General features: G+C 49.3%; 1 protein-coding gene across 1 annotated transcript in view; it reads left to right on the top strand.

Annotated features, from left to right (window-relative positions):
* Window positions 1-12,454, top strand: part of Atxn10 (ataxin 10) — a 129,552-nt gene extending 117,098 nt beyond the window's left edge. The window contains exons 11-12 of the mRNA XM_010634493.1: window positions 10,633-10,820; window positions 11,516-12,454. Of these exons, the coding sequence (XP_010632795.1) occupies window positions 10,633-10,820; window positions 11,516-11,518 (191 nt within the window). The 3' untranslated portion in view covers window positions 11,519-12,454. The remainder of the gene's footprint in view (window positions 1-10,632; window positions 10,821-11,515) is intronic.
* The last annotated feature ends 10,909 nt before the right edge of the window (window positions 12,455-23,363 follow it).

The following is a 23,363-nucleotide window of genomic DNA, read 5'->3' as shown; positions in this document are numbered from 1 at the left end:
GAAATTCTCAAGTCTGAGAAAGAGAAAGGAAATTCAAGAGAAGTGACTACAGCATAAGTGGGAACCATCAGGCCAACCCATATGCATGACTGGAGTGCAGGAGGGAAAAGGAAAAAGAGGCAGATAGAATAAAGAAACATTGGCTGAAAACTCCCCAGATTTGATAAGAATGACTTGAATGTAAATGCTTAATGAGCTCAATGGACTCCAAGTAAGATGAACTCAGAAACCCACATTGAGTCTATCAGTCCGTTTTCTGTTCTGGGACCAAATGCTTGACAGACACAACTTAGAGGAGGAAAGGTTTTTGTGGCTCATGGTTGCAGAGGGTTCAGTCCATGGGACGGCTTCAAGGCCGAAACACTGTGGAAGAAGGGCCTGGAGGAAAGCTGCTCACCTCATGGCAGCCAGGAAGGAGAGAACAAGGGAAGGGGTCAGGGACCAGATAGAGTCCCTAAAGCCGTTCCCCTGTGGCCCACCCACACATACCCAGAAATGTCCTTTCCTTATCTCCTAGGTGTCTCTTAAGCTAGTCAAGGCAACAGTCAAGATGAACCACCACATTGAGACACTTTATAATCAAGGCTCTTGAAAGACAAAGAGAGAATCTTAAATGCATCAATAAGATTATCGTAGATTTCTCATCAGAAAGAATTGTGTAGACCAGTAGGCAATGGGCTGCTCTGTTCAACATGCTAAAATAGGAAGAAAAAAAAAGAAATGTTAGCCAGGAATCCTTTATCTATCTCAACATTTCTTCAAATGTGAGGAAGAAATTAAGACATTCACAGACAAACAAAAGCTTAGGCAATTTCTTCCTGCTGCCCTGTCCTAAGAGAAAGGCTTGAGGGATCACAGCAGGCTGAAGTGACAGCTCACTAGACTGAGACTTAAATGCTATATGGAGAAATTGTTATCTCAATAATGGTAAATGGAAGGGCAATTTGAAAAGCTGGCATTATTGTCACATGGGTTCTAATTCTGCATTTTGTTTTCTACCTAATTGAAGAGACAAATGCATTTAAAATAATTAACAGTTTGTTTAGTGGAACCCAGTGTAATTTTGTGACATTAACAACTGAAAGGAGGGGGAAAAAACAAAAAGATTGAGGACAAAGCTAGAAAGGAGCAGACTTAGAGTTATTATGTGTCAATGAATCTAAACTGGTATAAATTCAGATTAGAATTATAGTCTTAGAGTGTTAAAAGTGATCCCCATGAAAACCACAAATGAAAAACCCATACAAAAGAAGTGAATAATGAACTTAAACCTTTCACTATTTAAAAGTGGGAGAGTAGTGCTTACCAGATGCAAAAAGTTAAGAGCTAGATGGTGGTGAAGGGTGTGTAATACCATGAAGGCATTCACTAGCACCGATTAGAAGTGGTGTGTGTTGTACTGTTTGTTTATATTTGCAGTACTGGCGTATGGTCGGCTGTAGCACTGAGCTGTACCCCAGCCCCTTTTTTTTATTTTGAAACAAGTCTCCTGAGTTGTCCAAGCCAGCCTTGACCTTTTAACCCTCCTGCCTCAGCCTCCCTAGTAGCTTGGGTCACAAGTATGTACCACCACACCCAGCTAGTATGTGTCTTACTACAGTATATATGAGGAAGAAAAGGAAAGACTTGTCTTTGTGTTTGTTAAATGGATGCCTGCATCATGATTATATTCTCGAGGCACTGGAATGTGTGATTGATAAGTTTCAGCTTTTGTTTATATCTAGATCCCTTTTTGTACTCTCAGTTTAGGGATCCAGAGGTATATTGTCCGTGGAGCAGAGGAAGAACATGGTAAAGTATTGACATTTCTATAATCGAATGAATCCCCCTCCCCAAAAGAAAAAACACCAGTACCTTGGAGAGATCTTAAAAGCAGCAGAGAGGTCCAATTTTTAGAACTTAATGTCACTGCCAAGGCCATCGTGGCGTTGGAATAGTCTCCAGTGGGTTTTATCTCCAGGGACTGCTGGAGTTGATTGCAAGTCCTAGACTTCTGCGGATGGTTGTCCACCTACAGAGATGGAGGCAAGAGTGTGCCTCCCTGGTGAGGATGAGCCAGAGGTGTCGCAGGGAAAGAGACCAGGCCACCTGTCACTCTTGTGTCACTCGTCCTGCTGGAAGTGAAAGCAGACGGCACCAGTGACAGCCAGCGCACCCCGCCTTGTCTGTCTTGCACACAGAGGTCACTGTAAAGCACATACCACGTGTGCCTGTTCAGGTCTAGAGGCCTCAGGGAGGGCAGGGGACAGGGAAGAGCCACTGCACAGCCTGGTGACCCACAGCGCAGGCCACCCACAAACCAGTGACATGGGCAGGGACAGTGTTCCAGCTGCCCGGCCCTCGTGTGTCTGGGGCGGGAGCGCTCCAGGCTGGTCAGCACCTGCCCTGTCTTGTCACCTCTGCAATCTGCCAGAAGCGCCTCGTTATTTGTGTTCTTCATTTAATCCTCGGGCCCAGAACTGCTTTTGACCCTTGGCTATACTTTCTTAATTCTGAAATGTCATTAGTGCTAGAGCAACACTAATCTCCTATAATTTAGATGGGATTACTTACCTTTTCTACTTGCAATTTTCATTTCATTTTGAACTGTTAGATAGTAGCTAGTGCTACAGGAGTTTTGCAGAACTAGACACTCCGGCTGGTAGCTGAGGGTTGGTTTTGTCACGTGGGATTTCTTTGGAGAAAAAGGGACCTGTTTCAGGATCACACATCCTGCTGTTCCTTGCCTTGACTTCTAGGCAGCACAGAAACCTGTAGCAAGGGTAGTGGGAGGAAGGACTGCTTTATATCCCCTCCGGAGGTCTCATGCCAGCCACTGTGGGCACGAAGCGAGCTTGGAAGCACCTGGTCCAGGGGGCGGAAGGGCAGGTGGTGGAGCCAGGCTGTGCGTCCCAGCCCCAGTGCCTCACTGCACGCGGTGTGGCCCTGGACAGGTTACTCAGCCTCCTGTGTCTGTCTTTTCCCATTAGTAGAATGAGGGCAACCAAGGGGCTTCGGCGGGGGCGGGGGGGACTGAATACTTGGTGCCAGGCCATTGCCCTGGGGGTGACAGCTCTGCTGTTTTTGTTGTGTTTGTTTTGTCCTATGGAAGACTGAGCTCAAAGCCCTCATGCTGAGCTACATTTTTATTTTATTTCGAGACGGGCTTACTACATTGCTCAGGCTGAGCTCGAACTAGCAGTCCTCCCACCTTGGCCTCAGAGTCAGTTACAGGTGTGCTCCACCCCGCCCAGCATGCTTTCATTACACTGTTTTCCTGTTGTTACTGTGTGCAGACCTGCTGACAGGCCCACTCTTACTGGCCCAGGTGGGACGCCCTGTAAAGCTGTGCCTGTGTTTAGAGTGGCAGAAGTTCCCGCCAGACCAGCTTGTCTGCTGACTGCTTTCATAGAGCATCTTCTTTACCTGGCCTTGCGTGTCCCGGAGTTTGTGTCCCCTGCATTCCATTCTTAAATCCCACTGTCATCAGGCGGAAAGTTCAGCTCTCATCTCACTTGGATGTGATTATCATGTGCTAGAATCTTACTGTCCTCCTCGCAGATGGTCCCCGCGGCAGGCACGGAGGCTGACTTTGCCGTAGTGCTGTGTGTCCACGTGCGGTCACCAAACACACCCCCAAGCCAGGTCTCACAAAGACCTACGGAGAGGCAGAAGTCGGGCACCAGCAGGCAGGTGATGAAACCGTCCCTACTGCTTTTCTGCCAGGGGTGGCAGTGACAGATAAGGTAAGAGGCCCGAGGCAGGGGTGCACACACTCCAGAAGGAGTCCGAGGCAGGGCACCGTGCGAGTGACGAGTGGTACCAGGTGTGCTTAGAAGAGGCCACCCCTGGCAGGCTCCAGGGACCAAGCCTCTGCCATGTGCTGTGCACGTGCCGGCTACTCTGCCGAGCGTGCTGCGTGCAGTGGCCCCAGAGAGGCTCAGATGTGACCCTGGAGCGCTGCCCCAAACACAAATGGAACCACTTGGCGGCCAGGGTGCTTTCGTGTGGTTTGGGTCAGAAGTGGTCTTCGTGGTTTCTGATCCTGAAACCTGTAGTGCGATAGGGGTGCCAGACTGTGACTGCGTCTACCACGAGCCACTTTGAAGTGGTTGGTAAAGTGATTCCAGAACGCGCAGTGTGCAAAATTAGTTTCGGTGCCGTAGGGTCCTTGGCCACCAAAGCCCGTGGGTGTGAGGTACCTGCAAGCGCGGCCTCCACGGCTACAGCGGCTTTGGAGTGGGAAGCGCGTGTGGTGACTGTGCTGGCGGAGCGAGCCCGGCCACCTTCCCGTGACCTCATTGCTCGCTGGGCCGGCCTGCGGCTGCTTCCCCTTCACGCCCTGCACATCGCAGGGTGGGGAGGGCAGGGGGCCCCTGCCTGGAGACGGGGAGCCTCCAGAGGCACCTGCGCCCTTCCCCGAGGCACTGCGTCGTGACAGAAGAGCCGCTTCTTCACAGACAGGGGTGTACACACAGTTCTGTCTGGGCCTTCCGGATGCTTGTGGGACATTCTGTTTCCACGGAGGCCCGAGAAGCACAGTGCCGTGCACCGCAGTGGTGACTCCTGGATGCCGTTTCTGCCAGTAGAGACTGACGTCCTGCCCCTTCTGCTAACCTGTGTGAAGCAAAAGCGTCGCACGATGCTCTTCACATCGTGACCTGTGATTTACAAATCTGGAGATGCTTCTCTAGCAGTGTCAATGCGGGCAGGCGTTGGAGCAGGAAGCCAGAGCCCAGGGGTGGTTTGCAGAGGTGTTGCACACAGGGAGCGCTGTGTGGGGCCTGTCCCTCTGAGCCCTAGGGCAGAGTGTGGACCAGGCAGAAAGAATGCTCTTAACCCAAGATAATGTTAATAGATGAAAGTGGAAATCAAATAACCAGGAAACACCTCCTGAGCTGAAAGCAAAAGATTTCCCATCGGGGACCCCTCAGGCTCCTTGGCCTCTTGGCCACCTCTTGGGGTGAATCTTGTTGCTCACAGCCCTGAGGCCAGAGCCCCTGAGCATCCCTACGTGAGGCGCCCCCTTTCCTCTGCATGGACAGATCCTGTGCTTGGAGAGTGGCCAGGGCTCCTCCCTTTGCTTTGGTCCAGGGCCACCACCTCACTTGTTTCTTCTTTGCATGATGAAAATTGGCATGTTTGGTTTTTACTAATATAAGGGGTTTTCAGAACACTTTTAAAACTGGGCTACTACTTCATACTCTGAAAAAATCTGCAGTTTTACCATGGTCAGAGAAGTTGCTGCTCTCACTGAACTGTGGCAGAGGTATTTACCATTCATCTTTTCTTTAGGAGCAGGGCAGGCAGCTTGGAAAGGCCCAGTGAGCAGGCTCCCTCTGATGGCTGCCCGTCTCAGACCAGCATCCTGAGGGTCCCACCACCCTGGAAAGTTTCACAGCATCTTGCCCTTTGCTTTCACGGGTTTGTTGTCTAAAGATAACTTTCAACCCTATATGCTGGAAGCAAAAATGAGTGTGTGTTACCCAGAAGTACTCACATATGTAAGCATGAAAATACACATTCCTATCTTGAAAAAGTTTTTCAACAGTTCGAACTGTTTTCATTTAAATAGTGTCTCACCCCCAGTATTGTAATAATTCATTTATTTGTTTATTCAGCGAACATCATTTGATACTTTCCATATTCCTGGCCAGGGTAGGCAGGCTTCCTACAGGGACCACATAGTATGTTCTCTGGCTCTGCAGCCACAGTCTCTTCTCGGCCACAAACTCTGCTGTCATTGCTTGAGAGCAGCCACGGATGGCATGCAGGTGACACAAATTTATAGACATTGAAATTTGAATTGATTTCTTTTCATTTATCACAAATTAGTATTGTTCCTTTGAACCCCCCATCATTGAAATGTGTGAGAACTGAAAGAAATACAGCAGTGCCTCCATTCACAAACATAATTTTTCCCTTGATTCTGGGGTAGATGGCCATATTTGTGTTCCTTACGCAATGCAGAGTTCTCCAGTGGAAGCAACTTTTTGCCAAATGCTTCTGTTCACAAACTGAATTGTTAACGAACAGAAGTGTTCATGAATCCAGGTATTGCTGTATTTGAAAGTATTTTTGGTGTGTGCAACTTGCACGTGTGGCCCCTTTCACCTCCTGGGCAGCCATGGGCCTCGCTCTGGTCATCACCAGAACCTGAGGCTGTGTGGAAAGGTGTTGTCCAGTGTTAGACGAAGTCTTTCTCATCAGACAGTTCCAGCTTTGCCCTTAACTCGCCTGACTGCTCTTCAGTATTGTATCTGTCACATAGAGCCGCTGGCCGGCTCTGTGTTGGTTGTATTTTCCCAGTTCTACCACTGGTCACTTGTCTGGTCCAAGGCCGCGGCTCAGTGCTGACGCCTGCGCCCGCCTTGTGGGTTCACATACACTGCTTGGGCACGGGTGTCTCAGCTCCTCCCTTTCTGCCCTGTGGTCCCCGGGATCCCAGTCATGACACCGGCGGGTCTGCTGAGGAGCTGGCCAGTCCCGTGGAGCCCTCAGCACTGATTGCAGGTTCTTTCAGGGCAGTTTTGCAACAAATAGGCTTATGCCTTCTACTTGTAGTAGCTATGGAAACACTCAGAGCCCTCTGTCCAAATCTGTGTACAATAAAGCACTTCAAGTGTTAGTAGGGTTAGAGACTTGGGAAGATGTTTAATTTTCTCCCCCACTCTTTCTGCTCACTGTCTCTTGAGAGAGGGAACAAGGGAGCGATGTGAATATTAACTGGAACTTGCTTTGATCTGCCTCGTGACACTGCGGATGGTCTAGGTCTGCACCCACTGCCCAGTCTAACACCCCCCCACACACCCCCGTTCACAGCGCACTAACAAGGAGCTGTGCATATTCATGACCTGCGCTGGGATCAGACACATTCTTGGGCTGTATCTCACAGCGTTCCTGCTTCCTACTCGAGTTTATGAAAGGGCACTTTTTTCTAAGTTGTACTTAGGCGGGAGTGAGACATTGTGGTCTGCTGTCCCATGGGACGGTGACCGTAGATAGCGGTGACACGGCGTGTTTCAGAGAGCCAAGGGAAGAGCTCTGAATTCTAAATAAAGGGCAAGTGTGTGGGGAGGTGGGTATGTTTGCCTGGATCTAAACATCAGACAGTGTACATGGATAGGAGAGCCTTACAGAACCCTATAGATGTGGGCAATTTTTATGTCTTTCTGTATTAGTTTTAAAAGTTAAGTTCCAGAGTAAGAGCTAGAGCTTAACACCCGACAAAAATAATAACCTTGATTTTTAAAAAGTTTGTTTTGAAAGGAATAACCATAAAAGTTTGATTTTGTACTTACTATTGAATCGGAAACCCTGGACAGTGGTGCCCAAATTTCTCACTGGATGTTGGGGTAAGCAGGCCCCCTGAGCAGCCCTGGTACATCTTGGGTGGATGACCCGTGCCATCAGGGTTTACCTGGGCTGGGCGAGCAGGGTACTTCCTGTGGCAGCTCCCAGACTGGCTGCTCAGAGTCCTCCTCGGGACCGCTGATGACAGGCACAAGTGTTAAATGTCCACTTCAGTGACAAGGGCTGCTCTTTGCTGCCGTTCACTTCTGCTTTTCAAGGTGCTGAGGAGCGGGCTCCCAGCCTCTCCTCTTCCTGCATCTCCCCTCTCTCTGTACTTGAATTGCCGACTTTGGAAGTAGGTAAGAAGGCCTCTTCTCAGGCTTCAGTGTTGCGTCTGTGAAATCACTGGTCCTGAGACATTTGCCAGAAGATCCAGCTGCGAGGAGCCCCTCACCTCCAGGTGGCTGTTTCCTCAGTCTTGTTTCTCTGGGCTCCTTTCCCCCATCAGAGATAACAGGCGTCATGCCAGTCTTTTCTGCAGAAATCAGCCACCGAACATTTTGAGGATGAATCGATAATAAAATACCACATTGATGGTATTTTCACAAAACACAATAGAAAAATTCCCCGTGCCTCTGCTTGAGATGTGCAAGATTAAAATCACCCTTTCACCCCGTTCATGTGATAATTCTCCTGTTTGATTTCTGATGCTCTGGTCCGGTTTCCTGGCCTGGGTTGTGCTCATGTTGATTTACTTTCCCTTATTCTCTCAACTCTGCGAAGCCTTGAATCAGGAAACCATAGAAAACAGCAAATGCAGCTTGTGTGGGTCCTTGCGGTGCCACTGTGCCTCTACCCGCAGGGCACACTTGCCTGTGTCCAGCACCACACTAGGCTACAGGACAGACAGATGAATAAGACACCAGCTGTGTTATGAGAAGTTCAGTCATCAGGGCAGGCAAACACAAACAAGCAGTCACCACTTAACGTGATTTCAACAGTTCATACTGAACTTGGCATTGGGTACTGGGAAGTGGACTGGGTGGGGACTGGGGATATGAAAACACACTCAGTACAGCTCCTGCCCTTGGGGCTCTCACACATACAGGCAAACAGGTAAAGTGCAATGGGCTAACGTTTTGGAAACTGGCAGCAGGCACAGCGAACCTCAGCTGGGAGAAAGGAGGCAGTGGGTGCTGTCTGCCAGGCACTTGGTGTGGCAGGCAGCCCATCGGTGTGAGCAGCGATGAGCCCCTGGCAAGAGATGTGTCAGGCTTGGTGTGGGGGAACTCACACTGTAGTGAGATCTCTCGGTCACTTCTCATAGTCACTGCCCCCCCTTTTTCTGCAAAAAGCAAGAAAATGAAGTTGGTGATAGTGTCATCCTATGTGAAAACAGTTGTGGCAAATTGTTACTCCCGGTTGTGAATCCAGCCCATGTGTTGGGAGCACCTGATGCCTAGGAGCATCACTTTTGTTGTCTGTACTGACACAAAGTAGAGGTTTGGTAACTGGAAAGAAGGGGAATATTCACTCTGAGCCTTTGCACATCTGAACATTTGTATGGATTGTGCCTCTGCAAAGGAAACACAGAGTTAGAAAGGACCTGGGCTTTGTCACGAAGGGTGACAGACAAATGGCCAGATGAGAAAGTCCGTCCCCACCATCGGTGACTCAGTGTGGAGTCAGCATCCGTTGGGCAGACAGTCCCTTTCCTTGGCCATCTGGGCAAGGCCAGTCATTTATACACACGAGTGGTTTCAGTGATAAACCTTCAAAGACCAGGCGGGTCATTCACTCAGTGGTCACTGGTTGGGCCTCTTCTGGCACAGGCCCTGTGTCCAGGCCCCAAGGCCCCATAGACACATGAGCCCATGTTGTGCCCCCCTGGTTGGAGGAGCTCGGACAGGCAGGTGGGGCTGGGCCATGATCAGGGCCACAGGGCATCTCCACAGACATCCAGGAGAGCGGCATTGCGGACCAGCTTGGGGTGCATTTCAGGGGCTAGAATGGAGAAGTCTTTTCAAAACCCTCCAAACCCCCCTGGCTATACTGCTGCCCCCACTTTTGATGTTTCAACTGTCTGACTTTAGTGGAAATTTCATTTCTACTGCTTTCTGTGAGCTTTCTGACCCAGATTTTATAAACCAATTTAATTCATTATCTCTTCCAAATACTGTAAGAAAGATCCAGCAGCTTTATGACTGGCTTGTCGTAGGCTAGAGAAGTGAGTGTCTCAGAACCAGTCCTTGCCATGGGGCTGGCGCTCCAGGAAGATCAGAAGGTCTTTAGCAATAGATCTGATACCTTTGGCTGTGGCAGTGTCCAAGTGGGTACCTCCTGTCGTCAACTGGGGAAAGGACTTTTCTTTTCCTCTCCTCCCCTCCCCTCCCCTCCTGTCTTCTTTTCAGAACCACTGAGCTAAATCCCTGGCCCAGGACTTTCTTTTCTTGATGCCTCTGGCCACAGGCAGGGAGACTGCTTTTTCTGGAAGAACTGTTTACAGGTATCTCACCCTCAGCCCTGTCGTTCCCTCCAGACCGGAGCACAGGCCCCCAGGCTCATCCTCAGTGGTCTCTTAGGTGCCCTGGTTCCCGCTGTTAACATGGGTCCTTCTAACCATTTTCATGAGATCCTTTGTTGGAAGAGTAGGCGGTAGCTCTTGATGATTTCCCAAGGGCCCCACGGCTCCTAGCACCTAATCCCGATTCCTCAGTAAATAATGCAGCAACACTGTCCTAGTCTTCCTGGCCTTCTGCGGTCAGAGATGCAGGACAATGAGCAGGACGTTTCAGGTGAGGGCCGGGCACAGGTAGGCAGCAAGTGTCACACTCTTTCCAAAGCCTGAGTATTAAAAGCCTTCAAAGGCCTTCTAGCTTCATCTCTCAGACACTGAATAAGGGAGATGCCACGATGACTCCTGGGAAACCTTTCTTCCTTGAAACAGAACAGTTTCCTGTCTGTGACTCAGCGTCTTTGGGATCAGGTCTGAGGACCCCTTTCCCTGGTGACTCAGCGTAACTGCCGATGAGAGCAAGAGCATGCACTATGCACACGGACCCTTGTGGTCCTGCGTCCATAAACCCGGTGCTCACTGCTCTCGTCCTGTACGTCCTCATTCACTCATTCATTCACTCACGGGACCCTGAAGGAGCTGCTTCAGCTGTCACCCGCCAGGCACCATCCTTGCTGGACACACGTGTCATCTTTTTCATTTTGTCCACTTTGGACACATGTTTGCAGCATACGCTCTGGGAAACTTTGCCAGTAGTTGTGGATCGTCAGTGTCTCTGTGCCTCCCGGCCCCCATCTATCCTGGTCATACCCGTGTGCAGTTGAGATTCCTTCACTCGGGTCCAGTCCTGACCCAGTGGGCGGTGTACGCCATCCGCAACCTTACCGAGGACAACAGCCAAAACCAGGATCTGATCGCCAAGCTGGAGGACCAAGGCTTGGCAGATGCCTCCCTGCTAAAGAAGATGGGGTTTGAAGTTGAAAAGAGGGGTGAGAAGCTGATCCTGAAGTCCACTCGTGACCCCCCCACTTCGGTAGGTGTCCTCGTGTGTGCTGTCCTGTGTTCGGTCACAGGGCTGTTCCCACATCCTGTGTCCTGTCTTGTGACAGCACAGGAAAATGTCACCCAAGAGAACCCTGAAGAGGGTTGTGAATGGCATTTTGTTCAGGCTTATATTGCCACTTTCTTCAGAGAGTTAAAATGTCAAGCTCTTTCTGGGGGAGAAATAGAAAAAGCCCGTCAAAGTGTAACCACTGTCTAAGCTGGGGATAAGTGGTGCGCACCTGTAAGCCCCGCTGCTGAGCAGGCTGAAGTAGGAGGATCCAAAGTTTGAGGCTAGCTTAGGGAACTTGATGGGACCTTGTCTCACGATAGAAAATAAAAAGAGCTGAGAATGTGGCTCAGTGGAAGAGTGTTTGCCTAACATGTGCAAGGCCATGGGTTCAATTCCCAGTACTGCCACAGAAAAAAATTACAGCACGGTCTAAAAGTACATTTCTGACAGAAATTAGGTTTTCTTTCAAAGATAGCTAATTGCCATTAAAGGAACATAAAACCCCTTGTATGACATTGGATGTGCTGTTTCAGGTTTCGGCTAGTTCTGTGTGATCATTGTTCAGAGTTCTGCATGTTTACCTTTTATCTGATGATTCTCATATATACACACACAGACACACACATATACATACACATACATTTTTTATTGTGTTTCTTTCTTTTTCTTTTTAGTGACTGAACTCTCCATCCAAACTTTATCTCAGAATCTGTTTCACGGAATTTTCATCCTCGCAGTATGTGAGATTGCAAGTGTTTGAAGATGTCCAAGTCCACATCCAGGAACCTCTGCACCCTTTAGGTAATAGAGCTCAGTGTGTGTGAGCTGTAAGTGGAAGTGCCGAGCTGTGCTTTCTTTCTGTGCATTCAGTGTAACTGTCTGGTGTGCCTTTGTCCCCTGGATACAGTGTGCATTTGAGTCGTAGGCCATACTTAACGTGGCAGATAATAAATCTCCTCTGGGCGGGCACAGCCCTCGTTTGTCAGAGACTGGGCCGTCTGCTTGCATTCTGTGCGTCATTTCAGATGGAAGTCAGCCTCACTCCTTCACCTCGCCTCTGCGTGTTAGGTTTTCTGAATGCTGGCAGCCAGTTGAAGTAGTTTCTCACTGTGATTAATTCTAGCAGGCTCTTTTCACCCCTTCTGCCTTTCCAAAACATTGACAAGACTCATTTCCAGTTAATTAGTTCGAGAACCCACCCTCTTCATGTTAGGTGCTGTGCTGTCAATGAGCCCTGTCCTCTGGAATGTCCGGGAGTGAGAGGGGTGAGGACTTGTGGCCACTTAACTCTTCCCATCCCAAGTCATCCCGGAATGAGAACTCCACCCAGTCTGGCTAAAGGGGAATGCCTGCACCGTACTGACCTTCATGCCCTTCTTACAGAGGGAAACATATTTCTACTACCGCTCAATGTCTAGCTTCCTATCTGTCTGTCTCTGTTTCGCCTCCCATCAGAAGTGGAACTAGATTAGAGGGGCACTAACTCTTTGTAACAGCTCGGATGGCCAATAAAATTGCAAAACTCCAGTGAGAGTTTCTAGTGCCATGATCGCCTAGCATGAGACCAGTCGATTCAGAGATTTGTAACTCCCGTGTTGAAATTTCCAAAACAAGAGCAGTGGAGACCCGACCAAAAGTTTTACAAGCTAAAATAAATGCTTCTAAAATGAAATGCTTCCGAGTTTCTTTGTAGGCATGTTAAACTCACTTTGTAAAACAGCCTAACCCTGTTGAGAGGGAAATAACAGCTTTCCCGTACACTGTCCAGTGAGCTCCTTGTAACTGTGAGGAACTGGCAGCTTCTAGGGTTGTAGCACTCTGTGAAATACCATTTGCCCCTCTTGTTTGTGACATTTTCTCTGCAAGAACCCATATAAAATGTAAGATACGCCAAGAGATCGTGGTGTTCTGGTGCATGAGGAGTTAAAATCCTCCTTTCCATAGAAGCCTAGCCAAAGGCAGAGCTGTGGGAGTCCCTTTTTCCTCTTAACAAGTTTGCAATAGACATTCTTTTCTCCTCGCTCAATGGATGTGTGCACACCAGCAGAATCACACAAACACGTCGCTGTGAGCCGTATAATAACAAACACACACCGATAAAAGGGAGCCTTGTGAGAACGCAGAGTGGGGTGTGGCTGCGTGTTCTCTAATAGGAAACGCGGGGCTTGCATGGTGAAAACATGCTGGTGACTGCATTGTGGCTGCTTTTGATTCCCTAGGGAGACGGATTCTTGAGCACAACAGCTCGCCTGTGCTCCCGCGGCGGCCCAGAGCTCCTGGGAACCGTGCTGTACACGCTGCAGAGGGTTAAGTCACCGCCTCAATCGGGCATTCAGAAGGGAAGAAAGCAGGCCAGCCTTGTAAAATTGTAAAGAGACAGAACGGTCACAGTGAGTTTTGTGACCGTATTGTCATCGAGAGCAAACCAACAAAGCTTTTGGCCTGCTTTGCTTTAAAAGGTGGAGAAGAAAGGCCCTCAGCTTGGTAGCAAGCATTTGCAGAATGGTTATTGTATAATGCTGTAACTATGGAGAAGGCTTCAGGAGTATTTATTTTCATCATTTTATTACTGTACTGTTAGGTCCACAGTAATACATATGATAAGCGGCGGTTATTTAGAAGCTAATATCCAGGGGCACATTTTTGGTCAGTACTTTACTATCTGTCCGTGGGGTTTGGGGAACTACTAAGATAAGTTTGTTTGCAAAATGGGATATGGAGAAGTCATTGAGGTGCTGGGTGAGCTACCAGTTAGCAAACTTTAAATCAAAAATTAAGGTTGCCAGGGACTGAGCTCAGTGGTTCCACTGCCTGCCTTGCAAGCCCAAGGTCCAGAGCTCAATCCCCGGTACCCGCCCAAAAAAAAAAGAAAAAAAAATTAAGGTTGTACGTGCATGTGTCTACCGCCATTCCTTTTTTAAGCCACTCATCTGCTACTCTGATAGCGCCCCCTGTATTTAATCTTATTCGAATGACTTCTTAACCATCTTTAATTTCTGTCATTGAGTGAAATCTTTTGTTTCAAACTGCTTCAGGAGGAATTAAAAAAAAAAAAAAGAGTACTTGCCATCATCAGCAAGTTCTGCACATACTCAATTTTTATTTATTTATTTATTTTTTGTGGTACCGGGGATCGAACTCAGGTCCTTGCGCTTGCAAGGCAGGCCACCGAACTGCTGAGCTAAATCCCCAGCCCTATTCAATTTTTATATGAGAAGCAGTTGACTTAAAACAGAATTTTTAAGTGCAGAGTGATTGAGGAAGACCTTAAGACTCAGACCTAAAAGAAAACCATTCCTCTGATCAGGAAAAGCCCTCGAAGTGCTGTCCAAGGTTCTGATAATTTCAGCAACATGTTCACATATATGGGAAAACAATTCAAAGCGTTGTTTCCAATATTCATTTTCCCCCCTGTGGCACAGGATCTGTTTTCCTCTTCTGTACACATTTTTGTATACTTGTTTATTTTTAGATCAAATACCGCACAATAAGAATTTAATGAACTATAATATACAATACATATGAATTCTCAAGCCGAGCTCTTACTATGAACGTAATGGGTATTGGCTTCTTTGTGAGACTTTCTCATCACAACCAGAGATGCTTCTGTCATGGCAAAGGCAAGTAAAACCTTCAATTAGAAACGTTAAACTAAAAATTATTTTGTTGTTTAAAGAACATAATATACATTCATAGTTTACTCACAAAGTTGTGCTATGTTTATTTTCACACCCATTAAACGAGAGCTTCCGTGAGAGTTAGAGCATAGGTCCATACACCTTTCAGCAGCTCTTTAGAGATCCTCCAGCTCCCTGTGACCCTGACCTCATCACTGAGGGTGGAGCTCACAGGAACACATGAGAGTAAAAAAAGATTATTAGCCATAAAGTGCTTGGTTCTAATATTGGTCCCATCCGAGGGATGTCAGTGCCCAAGGTCATACAGCAACAAATGCTGATGACTAAACTGTGCAGTTAATTGCAAGGGAATGAGTGAGGAAGGCTTGTGCCTTATTTTCCTGGAAGCAAGGGAAACAAATGCAGCAGCAATGCCTGGAGTGCTTTGCCTTGGACGGAGAGCAAGGGATGCCCTGGGGAAGAATATAGGCTTTGCAACTAGAACAAGCAAAGTTGAAATTTCAGCTCACTTGCCAGCCGTGTACCTTTGAACAGTTAGCTCAGCCACTCCAGGCTAAGCTTCTCCTCAGGCGGCGCCAGGCACAGGGACAGAGCGGTCAATGAGTCAGGCAGATGCGGTCCCTGCCCTCATGAAGCTCGTGTCCCGATGAGGCTGTCAGGAGCGTCCCATGAGTAGGGGCATCGGGCACTGAAGGAAGTACGGGGAGAAGGTAAGGCTGTTGGCAGGGGCTGTCCTTCCTCGGGGAGCCACGTGCATAGAGGGTGCAGCGGGTGCCAAGGCCCACTGGCTGCACCAGATCCGGGACCAGCAGGGTGGCTGGTGGGCCAGAGCCTGGGGCTGGGCAGAGGGAAGCAGGGTCAGACCTGGGGGATTCGGCGCCACAGAGGAGATGTGAATTTTACTTGAAATGCATTTGACGCTATTCAGCAGCGAAGCGACAAGACTCCAGTTAAAGTTTTAAATGATCTCTCTTGCTGCCTGGTGGAAGATACATTGCAGATGAGGAAGCAGACAGTAGAGAGATGACTCGGGCCGCTGACAGTGGTGACCGGAGGAGCGCGGTGGCTGGGGGATGGATTAGTGTTGGGAGAATCCATAGGGTTTGCACAAAGGTTGATTATGGAAGGCGAGAGTTCATGAAGTGAGCATGAGTAACTCCTGAGATTTACCGGACGGCTGGGCAGATGATTTTATATCAACAGAGGTGGCACCTAGTGTGGAAACGAATCCTCAGGTGTGCTTTATTTGAGGAAAAGGGAATGCAGAATTCTACTTTGAGCAGTTGCAGTTTGAGAGGCTGAGACACTCGAGTGGAAAATGGCTGTAAACAGCAACTGCTGTCCCGATGAGCTGGGAGATAGGGTCTGGAAACGTGTCCGGGGTCACTGGCTTCATATGCAGAAGATGAGGTAGCTCAGTGCTCCTGGGTTCAGCCTTTAGTACCACACACACACACACACACACACACACACACACACACACACACTGGAATGAATACTTGAATGCAGCAAGGTTGCTGAATACAAGGTCAATATGTGAGGGTTCATTGAATTTCTACATATGGGCAACAAAAAGCAATTAGTTTTGTTTTATATTTTGAGACAGGGTCTCACTTTGTAATTCGGACTGGCCTCGAACTTGTGGCGATCCTCCTGCCTCAGCCTCCTGAGTGCTGGGATTGCAGGCGTGTGCCACCACGCCCGGCTAGAAAATAGTTTTTTAATTGTGAAATATACAAAGATGAGAAAAATGCTATGATACTCTGAAGGAAAAGCCAGGAGCTATGCAGAGCCTGTAGGGCAGTAGCTCCATATCAGTCAGTGTCCACCTACAGCGGTCTATTTCTGGAAGCTGTGGGTGTGATCTGTTTATCATGCCAGCACCAGAAAAGTACTATTTTAACAAATCTTGCTGTTGATTGTTTGTTACTTAATAGAGCAGTGGTAACCCAGGAAAGCCAGTGATGTGAGTTCCTGTCTTAGTGCCAGGGGTAGGAAACTGTTGTTTCATCTCAGAGCAGAGGAGGGTCTCCATGCAACCTCAGTGGGTTGGATGATGCCTGCATCCCATGGAGGGCATCCAATTCACTGGTCCAGTCCCCTTACCCATCTCTACAGAATCCCCAGAATGGTTCCCCACACTTGGGCATCCTGTGACTGAGTTGACATGAGTCAGACCCCACCTGTTCACTCTTTGTTAACTTCGCACCCACGCATAGCTCCCTAACCCGTGCTTCTCTCCGGATGAGAAACGACAGGGTCACGATGCTGCCCGACACAACACCAGAACCTGCAACATCTAGAAACAAACTGGCTAGGCAGGAGGGAAGGTCGAGTCCTGCGTGATGATGACTCATATGCTTGATGCCCTAGAACTTGGGTGTGAAATTAGCAATTCTTAAATACAGTAACATAAACTCCGCCTACCTGAGGTTGCATGCTGAGAGAACAAGGGAAGAAAAGGAAGGTGTTTGCTATGCTATATGTAACATGAATGTATTATACAAGTGTTAATATGCTGTAAATCAATTCAGAATTTTCATCCTTAAAATTTGTTCCTCTACAATGACTTTCAGTCTAGAAATCTGTAGTCTTCAGAGTTCTTTCGAGGATCAGACTAGATAGAATTACCTAGGGTAAGACAGACTTCGGATGAGGACTTGGTCTGTAGAATTATGGAGACTGACAAATCCAGAAATCTCTGATGGGTAGGGTGGGAAAGCTGCCCACCCCAGGAGGAGCTGGTGTTGTCATTCAGAAAAACGAGAAGGCAGAAAAACCTTATTTAGCTCACCCAGAAACGCTGTCACTGACAATCAGGATAACAATGACCAAACCTCTGGCACCAGTCAAATGGATAGGCAAAATGCATCCTCCTCCTCCTTCACCCTGTGAGGGTCGTGGGGTGTGCATTGCATCACTGGTACAGATGGGAAAGAGGAGAGGACAGGATGAAGAGATGCCGGCTGCCACCAGGTCACCTGAGAAGGGAACCTTTGACTGGGCTGGCGATCTCGGAAGGGTGGAGACCGACTTTTAGTAACTGTGGGCTGGATGAGGCCATATTTGGAGATGGGGCCTCATGAAGGGGATTAAAGTGAGGCAGCTTAGGAGGTCTTGAGCCAGCCTGACTGGTGTACTTACGGGAAGAGATTGGGGGCTCAGGGCCTGGCTCGGGGTAGAGCTCCGGCCTAGCATGTGTAAGGCTCTGGCTTTGATCCCCAGCACTGTGGAGGAAGAAGGAAAAAGAGAAACACAGTCTGGATGTACAAAGACACCTGGGGCACCAGTGCCCAAGAGAACGAGCAGGTGGAAATGGCTGGCAGTAGCCACCAGACAGGCCTCGGAGGAAACCAACCCTGCTGACACCTGGATCTTGGACTGCCAGCCTCCGGAACTACGAGGAAATGATTTTGCTGTTCAAGCCACCAGCCTGTTGTGTCATGGCAACTCTGGCTAGCTAGTAAAGTACTTAGTGCTCGGTGTTGACTGAAGGTTGGACTAAGAAAATGCTTTCGCCTTTGCCCTCAATTAGCTCGCAGTGTGATATAGGGAAGCAAACATGTAGGTAAAAACGAGCTGGGAGTGGTGAAAATGCCTGGAATTTCAGCACTCTGGGAGGCTGAGGCAGGAAGCGTTGCTCAGTAAATGGCACTTGTTCTTCTGGGGCTCCTGCAGGTGAGGTGGGGGAGCTGGACCCAAAAAGGGTCCCCCCAGCAGCAGAGGGCAGAGTCAACGCTAGGCCTGGAGCTAAGCAGGATCCACAGTCCTGCTGCTCTTCACACTGTCCTCCTTGAAGCCTGTGTGTTTTCAAGCCCTGCCGTGATGGCCCCACAGGAAGTCTTCCAGGGACTTGCGTCCGCCCTGACCTTCACTTCGCACTGGATGCATAGCACGGTTGCGCGTCTGCTGTCAGGACACCTGACTCAGCTCGGGTGCCGGGTAGAAGTAAACCCACATCTTTGGGAGACACCATCCGCAGGCCACTCTGGTACCCAGAAAGGGCTCACAACGGCTCTGCAGGCCTCCCGTACAGCCGGGCCTGGCCGATGCCTGCACTCGTGTCTGGCCATCGTCCTCCAGTGACTGTCAGGGACACCAGGTGCTAGGCCCTGGCTATGTGCTGGACTAGATGGACAGAGCCCTCCATCTGAGTCATCGGCAAGGTACAAGACAGCTGTCCTAAGTGCCACATGTGACGCATGGTCTTGTGAGAGTTTAAAGCAGTGCCTGTCGTCCCTCACGCCATGCCATCGGCACCCCAGAACTCCCCAACGCTGTCTAAACCTCAATTCTCCCCGATCGCCCAGCCCCTGCTCCATCTTCTACTTCACAGAGGCTTTGAACGGCAGCACCCATTTTCTCAGTACCTCCCTTTTCTCCATCCTTCCTGGAATCATGAAGGAACCTCCTTGTCTTAGTCACTTTCCCTGTTGCTGGGACATAATACCTGACACCCACAAGATAAAGGAGAGGTTTCTTCTGGCTCAGTCTTCAGGCCATGGTCAGCCGGCTCCAAAGCAGAAGCAGTGTGGCGGAGGGTCCGGCGCAAGGGAGCTGCTCACGGCATGGCGGTCAGGAAGCCGAGAGCGAAGGGAGGAGTGGGAGGGAGACGCGCCCTGCAGTGGCTGCTGCCTCCTCACTAAGTTGGCTGAGAACCCATCCGTGGGCCGAACCTCTGGTGAGCGTGGTGCACCTGCGACACAGTCACCTTCCAGGTACAGGAGACTCTGTAGGACATTTCAGGCCCAAACACGGATGTCGGTCCCCGTCACCCTCACCCAGGGGGACTGCATCCCCACGTTCCCGATCTGCCCTGCCCTCCTGCTTCCATTTTGCGGGCTCAACCTCACCTGCCTTATAAGAAAAATGTCTCAGCTTGACGATTTTTGTTCAGTATTTAGCCCACCTCAAACTTCGTGTCCACCTTTTGCCAAAAGGGTATTGGGAAAATCTACACAAATATTTCCAGTTGGTACCGCATTTTTCTATCTTTAGGTTTCATAATTGCAAATAATAAAGTGTTCTACATTAGACATACATAAAAGTGGAACTGTTACATTGCTCCTTTAAATGATTTCAGTAGAATTGAAATAGAGAAAAATGTGTTGCCCACCATAACCCATTCTGAAGGTGAACCTGTTTTCTTTTAATGTTTAGAGGTATTTTACCTTTTCTTCTAGAATCTGCATTTTTATTTCACTTCACTCAGAATTTTATCCTGTTTTTATGCTTGAAACCACACAGAAGGATAATTTTATGTACAGAATTAGATTCTGACCATAAGAATTAAAATCCATAACAGAGATGCCTGGGAAGGTGTGAACATTTGGAAAAATTAAAGCACGCTTAAAACCTGAGGGATCAAAGAAGAAATTGCCAAGCAAATTGGAAATATGTTGATCTGACTAGGAAAAACTCAATATGTGAATATTTTTTAATGTAGCTAGGGCAACGCTTAAGGAAATGTGGAGCTTTAAAGTGCTGGGTAGCTGGGCATGGTGACACACACCTGTAATCTAAGCACTAAGGAGGCCGAGGCAGGAGAATCGCTAGGAATTCAAGGCCACCACCTGAACTACACAGAGGGGTCCTGTCTCTTAAATAAATAAATAAATAAATAAATAAATAAATAAATAAATAAATAAATAAATAAATATATAAATAAAATGTGTGAAGCTAAGTATAGTTTCCCTCACCTGTAATCCCAGTCCTTGTGTGTGTCTGAGACAGGAGGATCACAGATTCAAACCCAGCCTAGGCTACAAAGCAAGTTTGAGGTCAGTCTGGACTACATAGTAAGACCCTGCCTCAAAAACATAATTAATTACCTTTCATTAAAGTAAAGTGCTATGTTAGAATAAATAAAATGTGTGAAGCTAAGTATAGTTTCCCTCACCTGTAATCCCAGTCCTTGTGTGTGTCTGAGACAGGAGGATCACAGATTCAAACCCAGCCTAGGCTACAAAGCAAGTTTGAGGTCAGTCTGGACTACATAGTAAGACCCTGCCTCAAAAACATAATTAATTACCTTTCATTAAAGTAAAGTGCTATGTTAGAAGAGAGACTTAAAACCTGTGATCGGAGTATCCGCCATAAACGAGGGGGAAAAATGAGAACAAATGAGAAAATAGGAAAAAATAATACCAGTGATGGCAGAAATCAACGAAATAGAAATTGAGCAAACAGTGGAAATGGATGAAGCCACAAGCCAGCCCCTGGGTGATAATCTCCAGTTAGGCTGCTCAGCAAGAAAACCATAAATTATCTACATCAGCAGTGACACATGGGCCATCCCTACCGCTCCTAACATCATTAACAGTAAACAAGGGAATTTCGTGGAGAACTCTGTGGCCAAAAACTGACAACTTGGTGACATCAGTCATTTCTGTGAAAGATCTGAATTCTTAAAATAGCCACAAGAAGACATGAAAGCTGCAAATAGAAATTGAATTTGTGGTTAATGTGACCCCAGTGAAAACTCAGCGTCGTTGTCTGCCCCTCCAGAAGCCCCTCTCCAGCAGCCTCTGGTCTCTCCGCAGTGCAGGCAGCTGTGCCGCTGCCCTGCCGCAGTCTCACTCCCCATTAAGCATTCTAGGCCGAACCACCTCCTGCGTCTCAGCGCCCGGACACCTCCCATCGCCCTTCCCACGGCGCCCCCACGCCCCCGGTCACCCCAGTGCTTCTCTGGTGGCAGTTTTCCCGGCCCCCGCCAGGGGGCCCTTGTCAACATGTGGCAGCATGAGGTGTCACAGAGGATGTCCCTGACGGGCAGCGGGCAGGGCTGGGGTGTCGGACCCCAGCAGGGCGGGCCACACCGAGGAAAGAGTCCCTCTGGCAGGACCTGAATGTCTTCTCGGCTTCAGCTCTGCTCGTGGCCTTCTCCCCGCTCCTCTCCACCTGCTGCTGTGACTCTGCTTTCCGGGCTCTGCTTAGCTGGTGCTCCTTGGAAACCTTCCTGAACAAATGCCCGGCTAATTTATTGCCTTGAATTTGCTTCCTGCACCCCACCCTCCACCTTTTACTCAATAGAAGTCAAGTTCAATTCTAGGACCAGAGACTTTTAATTTGAATGTACTCTGAGAAGCCCTGAGCAGCAGGGGAGGGAGCTCTAATATTTACTCTGTCGCCATGGAAGGCCTCTCCGCTCTCCGGAGAGAGGCTTCCCCCATCTCTGTCTTCCCGGTGTGAGTGGTTTCTCCCGCGCCTCAGGCTCACACACCTAGGCTGCACCGGTCCCGTGTCAGAGCCCACTCCTCACGCCCTGTTCACCATCCTACGCGGTCACCCTCTGCCCCCCGTCCCTGCCTGGCGGCCCCTCTACCTGTGCGCCCCCTTCACCTAAGAGCGATCCTGGGAAACGGGAGGACCTGCGCTTTGAACCAGGAGCGCCAGAGTCCTGCCTCGCTGTGGGACACGTGCACAGCACAGGTGGGCTCGGCTGCCGTGAAGCAATCGTTGCTTTTTAAATTTCGCGTTGATAATTACGGGCTGTGGCACAAGTGAAATCTGAAAAACATCAAGGATGAAGTGAAGACTGCCTGCGCTGTTGTCCTTTACTCTTTGCAGCTTAAATGTATGGCTGAGTCTAAAGACTTGTCAGTCAAGCAAGAGGATTAGCCTCACCCATGTGAAGGGAAAATTGGGAAGAAGAAGAAGAAGAAGAAGAAGAGGGGGGAAAAAAAACCTTGTCTGAACTTGAAAATGAAAATGCTGATGTGGTTTTATTCCAGAAACATATCTTACTGATTAAGAGCACGGGGCGCTACTGGCTCGTGGGTGGGCCGGCTGCCGTTGGCTCCCGCTCTGCCGGCCCGGCCGCCCGCAGGATGTCAGAGGCAGCAGGCGGTGTGGCCCGTAACATGGGCCCAGGACAGGCGTGCTCCTGCTTTCCGCCAGGGACAGTGGGGTTGCAGCGGGCTGGGCTTGGCCCCACCCTGCCCCCTTCTAGATGGGCCGGTGACAGATTCTTTCATCTTGAGCGGAGCCTTGGGCATCTACTCCCTGAGACTAATGGGACGGTGCCCGCAGCGCCCAGGCACGTGCCGGTGATCCACGAACGGTCACCATTCCGGCGACCAACATGGCGGCACGCCTGGTGGAGACCAGCCCCAGCCCCACCCTGTGGCCCTTAGCCGTCTGCAGCTGCAGCTTCTTTGGACGTCTCTCCCTGGGTCCTCTGCAGCGGCCTGAGACCAGGACAGGCTGTAGCCGCGGTGGGCCTCAGTTTCCACGGCCACAAAATGGGGCTGACACCTCTATGCGCATCGACCACACAGGGCTTGTGGCTTGGCACGACCGCAGAGGCCGCTGCCAGGCAGCCCGTCTTCGCCAAGAGCTGGATCCCTCCCGGCCAGGCCCAGCTGGCATTTTCTCCAGTTTCATTGGGTTGGGTTGCAGAGCGATGCAGCGATTGATAATGATAATGGGGGTGACTGGGGTATTTTCCTAGGCACTGCCGCTGATGACTCATGCTTGGTAAGTCCACATTCCACTGCCATCGAGCAGGCGACGGTTAAATAACCTCATCAGGTATTCAGGTTTCACAACTCTGGTGTCTGAATGTGAGGTCCTTGAGTTACCCAGAGATTCCACACCTCAGGAGATGTTTACGTGGAGCCTTTGTTCCCAGAGTCCTAGGAGGATAGAGTTTTCTTGGAGGCATTTAGCTGGTACTTAGAGGGTTTCCAGCTGCGATCTGTTCCCAGCAATTAATAACCTGTAAATAAGAAATCCGCTCGGTGGCCTGGCAGGGCCTCCTCGGCCGGGCTCCCCTCCCCACTGTCCTCTTCCCGCCTCAGCCCTTCCAGCTGCTTCCCCTGCCCTTCAGTTCGCCTCCTCCTCTTCCTCCATGTCTGTCTGTCTGTCTGCATATCCCCACCTC

Source organism: Fukomys damarensis, unplaced genomic scaffold (genome assembly GCF_012274545.1).
Source record: "Fukomys damarensis isolate Sample0158 unplaced genomic scaffold, DMR_v1.0_HiC HiC_scaffold_19, whole genome shotgun sequence".
In the NCBI taxonomy this organism is placed as follows: domain Eukaryota; kingdom Metazoa; phylum Chordata; class Mammalia; order Rodentia; family Bathyergidae; genus Fukomys; species Fukomys damarensis.
The sequence above is the reverse complement of the archived record's forward strand: the minus strand, read 5'-3'. Positions and strand labels throughout refer to the sequence as shown.